The sequence below is a fragment of the Oryctolagus cuniculus genome, chromosome 10 (genome assembly GCF_051225735.1).
Source record: "Oryctolagus cuniculus isolate XC-2025 breed Fujian yellow rabbit chromosome 10, ASM5122573v1, whole genome shotgun sequence".
NCBI lineage: Eukaryota > Metazoa > Chordata > Mammalia > Lagomorpha > Leporidae > Oryctolagus > Oryctolagus cuniculus.
This window is the reverse complement of record NC_142876.1, coordinates 67,211,804-67,218,257: the sequence shown is the minus strand read 5'-3', so window position 1 is coordinate 67,218,257 and position 6,454 is coordinate 67,211,804. Positions and strand designations below refer to the sequence as shown.

The following is a 6,454-nucleotide window of genomic DNA, read 5'->3' as shown; positions in this document are numbered from 1 at the left end:
TATGCTGACATGAAGCCAGGAGCCAGGAGCTTCCTCCAGGTCTCCCACATGGGTGCAGGGGCCCAAGGACTTCGGCCATCTTCCACCACTTTCTCAGGCCACAGCAGAGAGCTGGATCGGAAGAGGAGCAGCTGGGACTAGAACCAGTGTCCATATGGGATGTTGGCACTTCAGGCCAGGGCATTAACCCGCTGTGCCACAGCACGGGCCCCCCTAGACATTTCTTTCTCTCTCTCTCACTCTTTTTTTTTTTTTTTTTTGACAGGCAGAGTGGACAGTGAGAGAGAGAGAGACAGAGAGAAAGGTCTTCTTTTTACCATTGGTTCACCCTCCAATGGCCACTGCAGCCAACGCTCTGCGGCCGGCACACTACACTGATCCAAAGCCAGGATCCAGGTGCTTCTCCTGGTCTCCCATGCAGGTGCAGGGCCCAAGGACTTGGGCCATCCTCCACTGCCTTCCCGGGCCACAGCAGAGAGCTGGACTGGAAGAGGAGAAACCGGGACAGAATGCGGCGCCCCGACCGGGACTAGAACCTGGTGTGCCAATGCCACAGGTGGAGGATTAGTCTATTGAGCCTCAGCGCCGGCCCCCCGCCCAGACATTTCTTAAAAGAAGATAAATATATGGCAAATAAGTATAAGGAAAAATGCTCATCATCACAGAAATATGAATCAAAACCACAATGGGGATATCATCTCAACCCAGTTAGAATGGCTGTTATCAAAAAAGATAAAAGGGGTTGGTTCTGTGGCACAGTAGGCTAAGCCTCCCACTGTGGTGCCAGCATGCCATGTGGGCACCTGTCCTTGTCCCAGCTGCTCCATTTCCAATCCAGCTCTCTGCTATGGCCTGGGAAAGCAGTAGAAATGGCCCACGTGCTTGGGCACCTGCACCCACATGGGAGACCCAGAAGCAGCTCCTGGCTACTGACTTCCTATCAGCTCAGCTTTGGCCATTGAAGCCATTTGAGGACTGAACCAGCAGATGGAAGATGTTTCTCTCTGTCTCTCCCTCTGTCTGTCTGTAATTCTACCTCTCAAATAAATAAAAATCTTCCAAAAAAAGACAAAAGATAAATGATGATGAGAATGTGGAAAAGGGTAACACTTACACATCGTGGATGGGAATGGAAATTGGTAGGAAAATCAGTATGATGCTTTCTCAAAAAACTAGAATTACAGTTGCCCCATGATCCAACAATCTCACTTCTAGGTATATGCTAAAAGAAAGAAAATCACTGTGTAGAAGAAGCACCTGCACTCTCATGTTTATGGCAGCACTATTCATAATAGCCATGGAACCAACCTAGGTATGCATTCCATGGATGGATGAATGAATAAAGAAAATTTGGTCTACATACACAATGAAATTCAGCCATTCAGTTCTATCATTTACAGCAGTATGAATGGAATTGGAGGACACTATGCCAAGTGGGAGAAGCCAGACACAAAAAGACAGATATGACATGTTCTCATTTATATGTAGAAGTAAAAAAAGTTGACCTCACAGAAGTAGACAGTAGAGCAGTGGTTACCAGAGCTTGGGAGGAGTGTAGAGAAGGAAGGGGTTTGGGAGGGCCTATTTACCAGAGGACAGGAAGAATGACTTCAATGTTCTATAGCTCAGCAGAGTAGCTATAATTGACAACAGTTACTTGTATATTTCAAAGTAGCTAGTAGGGAGGATTTTGAATGTTTAAATGATCATAAAAGAAATGATGTCTGAGTAGACATCCTAACCTGATTGTTACACAATGGATACATGCATTGAAATTCCACACTATTCCCCATAAATATGTACAACTACGATGTGTAAATTTTAAAAATAGAAATGTATTTTTTTAAAAAGCAGATTGTAGTTAAGATGTCTGAATCCCAGATGAAAACTTGGGTTTGATTCCCAGTTCCATCTCCTGACTTCAGTTCCCTGCCACTGCAGACCCTGGGAGGCAGTGGTGATGATTCAAATAACTGGGTTCCTGCCACCCATATGGGAGACTTGGATCATGTTTCTGGCTCCTGGCCTCAGCTCCAGCTCAGTCCCAGCCGTTGTGGGAATTTGGGAGACTGAACTACTGGATAGGAACTCTACTTTCTCTCTCCTTTGCTCTTAAATACCTCAGAAAAAAACATAGATCTGTAAATGTTCTTAGCACACACACACACACACACACCCAGCAACGGGACAGAAGGGAGCCTCTAGAAGTGAGGGGTGTGTTCATGACCTCCATTGCCGTGATACCACAGATGCAGACACCCAGCTAACTCACCCAATTGTCCACTGTAAATGTACACCATTCTTTGTGTATCAGTTACACTTCAATGAAGCTGGTTTGTTTTTAAACAAACAGTCACCCTGGACCAAGCCAACAACTGTGGTCCAGACCTGGGCCTTTGGGGTTGGAGACAACTGGGAGTAGGTATCAGGAACCCAACTACTCAGGGAACAAAGGAAGCATTTTGCCACCAGAACACTGATGTCATAATGGCAACCAAGGATCACATGGACTCTGAGAAACCTGAAGTTTTGTGAACGTGGATTAGTAGGAAGAACCCTGGACTCGAAATCTGAAAACATGGCCAACGTCTCGGCTCTGCCACTAACAAATCACATACTGGAGAACCTGTTGAATGCCACTCCTAGCAGAGAAGGGGTTAGTTAGGACATGTGACTCCTTCAAATTCTTTATTGACAAAAGTACTTTATCAGAATCCCCAAGGATTCTGATCCCACTCATGTTTTGAATCATATACTTCTACAGAAGAAATATTCAAATTTCCAGTGTTGGTCCAAACACTAAATGAGTGGAATTTTCGAGGGCATGTAAAAAAAAAAAAAAAAAAAAAGACTGAAAAACAGGGGACAACAGGCCCTCCCATCTTCGCCAAAGGAATTTCTAATTTCATATTCTTCTATCAACAAAAAAGTGTCACAATGTACTTTAATGTTTTGCTTTTCCAAAAAGTTAGAGCTAATATTCCTAATTTGAAACAGCGCCATTTGGGACATACACTTTTGTGATACCTGGTCTTTTTTGTAAATTAAAAAAAAAATCACAAAGTATTAACCACTGACTATTTGCAGTGCCTTCAGAGTTTATGATTACTTTAATTCTTCAATGATGGCTTCAAGTCTTTCCGTAAGGGCACCACTAAACTCACCCACCTTCTTTTCTTGTTTATAAAACTGAAAGGTTGGGAGGCAGGTGATCTCATAGTCTCTTATGATCTCCTCACAATCATCAGCGTCCACCTCCAGGAACACCACATCATCATGCTCCATAGACAAGGAATGGAAACGCGGCCTAATAGCCCTGCACGGTCCACACCACGTGGCTGAGAAATCCACGGCCACCAGCCTCTCCCCGGCCTCCTTGAGCGACGCCTCGAAGTCCTCCTTGCTCACAATCACTTTCACCAAGTCCACCTGCATGGACTCCATCGCTTCCTTGAGCTTCAGGATACTCTCTTCCTCCAGCTGGATGCTCTCTTCTGAGAAAGTGAAGGCGGCCGCCTTCTGCAACAGGAAAGGTTCTTGTCTGACCTTGGGGACGCTCCCTTCCTTGGGCTGCTCGGTTTCTGCTGAAGGCTCAGTGGTGGTGCTGTCCTTGGGTTCTTCTGAGAACTTGGAAACGGTGTCTTCCTTGGACTGAATGGTGTCTTCCAAGAACGTGGGGATGCCTCCTTCCTTGGACTCCTTGGTTTCTCCTGCAGACTTGGACGTGGTGCCTTCCTTGGAGTAGACGGCTTCCTCTGAGAACCTGGGGGTGGCTCCATCCTTGGACTGAATGGTTTCTTTTGAGAATTTGGTGATGGTGCCTTCCTTGGGGTAGATGGTTTCCTCTGATAACTTGGAGGTGGCTCCATCCTTGGACTGAATGGTTTCTTTTGAGAACTTGGGGATGGCTCCTACCTTGGAGTAGATGGTTTCCTCTGAGAACTTGGAGGTGGCTCCATCCTTGGAGTAGATGGTTTCTTTTGAGAACCTGGGGGTGGCTCCTACCTTGGAGTAGATGGTTTCCTCTGATAACTTGGGGATGGCTCCTACCTTGGGGTAGATGGTTTCCTCTGATAACTTGGAGGTGGCTCCATCCTTGGGGTAGATGGTTTCTTTTGAGAACTTGGGGATGGCTCCTACCTTGGAGTAGATGGTTTCCTCTGATAACCTGGGGGTGGCTCCATCCTTGGAGTAGATGGTTTCTTTTGAGAACCTGGGGGTGGCTCCTACCTTGGAGTAGATGGTTTCCTCTGACAACCTGGGGGTGGCTCCATCCTTGGAGTAGATGGTTTCTTTTGAGAACCTGGGGGTGGCTCCTACCTTGGAGTAGATGGTTTCCTCTGACAACCTGGGGGTGGCTCCATCCTTGGAGTAGATGGTTTCTTTTGAGAACTTGGGGGTGGCTCCTACCTTGGGGTAGATGGTTTCCTCTGATAACTTGGAGGTGGCTCCATCCTTGGACTGAATAGTTTCTTTTGAGAACCTGGGGGTGGCTCCTACCTTGGAGTAGATGGTTTCCTCTGACAACCTGGGGGTGGCTCCATCCTTGGAGTAGATGGTTTCTTTTGAGAACCTGGGGGTGGTTCCTACCTTGGAGTAGATGGTTTCCTCTGAGAACTTGGAGGTGGCTCCATCCTTGGACTGAATGGTTTCTTTTGAGAACCTGGGGGTGGCTCCTACCTTGGAGTAGATGGTTTCCTCTGATAACCTGGGGGTGGCTCCATCCTTGGACTGAATAGTTTCTTTTGAGAACCGGGGGGTGGCTCCTACCTTTGGGTAGATGGTTTCCTCTGATAACTTGGAGGTGGCTCCATCCTTGGACTGAATGGTTTCTTTTGAGAACCTGGGGGTGGCTCCATCCTTGGAGTAGATGGTTTCCTCTGATAACCTGGGGGTGGCTCCATCCTTGGAGTAGATGGTTTCTTTTGAGAACCTGGGGGTGGTTCCTACCTTGGAGTAGATGGTTTCTTCTGAGAACTTGGAAATGACATTTTCCTTGGCCTGAATAGGTTTTGTTGAGAGCTTAGGGATGTCACCTTCCTTGGGTTGGATGGGTTTGGTTGACAGCTTGGGGATGTCACCTTCCTTGGGCTGGATGGGTTTTGTTGACAGCTTGGGGATGTCAGCTTCTTTGGGCTGGATGGGTTTTGTTGACACTTTGGGGATGTCAGCTTCCTTGGGTTGAATGGGTTTGGTTGACAGCTTGGGGATGTCACCATCCTTGGATTGGATGGGTTTGGTTGACAGCTTGGGGACGTCAGCTTCTTTGGGTTGGATGGGTTTGGTTGACAGCTTGGGGATGTCAGCTTCTTTGGGTTGGATGGGTTTGGTTGACAGCTTGGGGACGTCAGCTTCTTTGGGTTGAATGGGTTTGGTTGACAGCTTGGGGACGTCAGCTTCTTTGGGCAGGATGGGTTTTGTTGACACCTTGGGGATGTCAGCTTCTTTGGGCAGGATGGGTTTTGTTGAGCGCTTAGGGATATCATCTTCTTTAGGCTGGATGCTTTTTGGTAATGGATTGGAGCTATTGTCCTGCCTGGGCTGGGTGGATTTTACCGAGGGCTTGGGGTTGTCTCCCTGCTTGGGCTGGATGGATTTTGCTGAAGGCTTGAGGACACTGCTCTGCTTGGGTTGGATGGTATTTGCTGAGGAAATGGGGCTGTCATCGCCTTGCTGGCTCTGCTGTGGGACCTCAGGCTCCTCTCTGAGCATGTTGAGTGTGTTGTTTGCCATAGGTTTAAAGGCTTTCCCTTTGGCCTGGGATGTGTCCACAAAATCTGCGACCAGAGGAGTCACATTACTGGACAAAATTTGTAATGTACTTCCTTAACAAATAAATAAATAAATAAATTTTTAAAAGTAACAGAGCCAAAAAATAATTCAGATCATGTACTCCAAAGAAGACTGATACCATTCTTAAGAGATGGTGAATGAAGTCTGATGAGTGCCATCTTAATTTGAATAAACTAATTCAACAGAAGACCAGGCAGTGTGTGAATACATGTGTCTTTTATGTAAGTGTTTTGTTTTTCCTACAAATTTCTCTGCTTGGTTTTACCCTCCACCTCCTCCCTAAGTGTGTAGATCCCTCAGACAACCCCTTCCCTTCCCTCCCTTACCATTGGTTTCTTCTGGACTGTCCAGCCTCATTTCTGGTTCTTCTGAGGCTCCAGGTTTCACACTTGCCATTTCTACTTCCTCCTCTAAATAGACTCCTGGTCCTGCATAGATACCTCCGATAGAAGACTGCACGCTCCAATTTTTTTCTGTCTGTGCAACCTAACATCAATATATGAATAACAATGTATATTCCAGTAGCACTTTACAGTTGGTTTCCCCCTCCTGTTCTCCCAACGGTGATATCTGAGAGCCTCATGGCAGCCTTGGTTCTGGGGCCCACAGTGTGCCTAAAGGCTGTGGATACACCTTCACAGGCATTATTTCCTACAGCACA

General features: G+C 46.8%; 1 protein-coding gene across 1 annotated transcript; it reads right to left on the bottom strand.

Annotated features, from left to right (window-relative positions):
• Positions 1–3,105: 3,105 nt before the first annotated feature.
• Positions 3,106–5,748, bottom strand: TXNDC2 (thioredoxin domain containing 2). The gene has a single exon (XM_051852150.3). It carries the CDS (start codon positions 5,731–5,733, stop codon positions 3,106–3,108), a length of 2,628 nt encoding a protein of 875 aa, XP_051708110.3. The 5' UTR covers positions 5,734–5,748.
• Between the last annotated feature and the right edge of the window lie 706 nt (positions 5,749–6,454).

Coding starts and splice junctions, on each gene's coding strand:
- TXNDC2 (XM_051852150.3), bottom strand. CDS start 5,733: ATGGCAAACAACACACTCAACATGCTCAGAGAGGAGCCTGAGGTCCCA.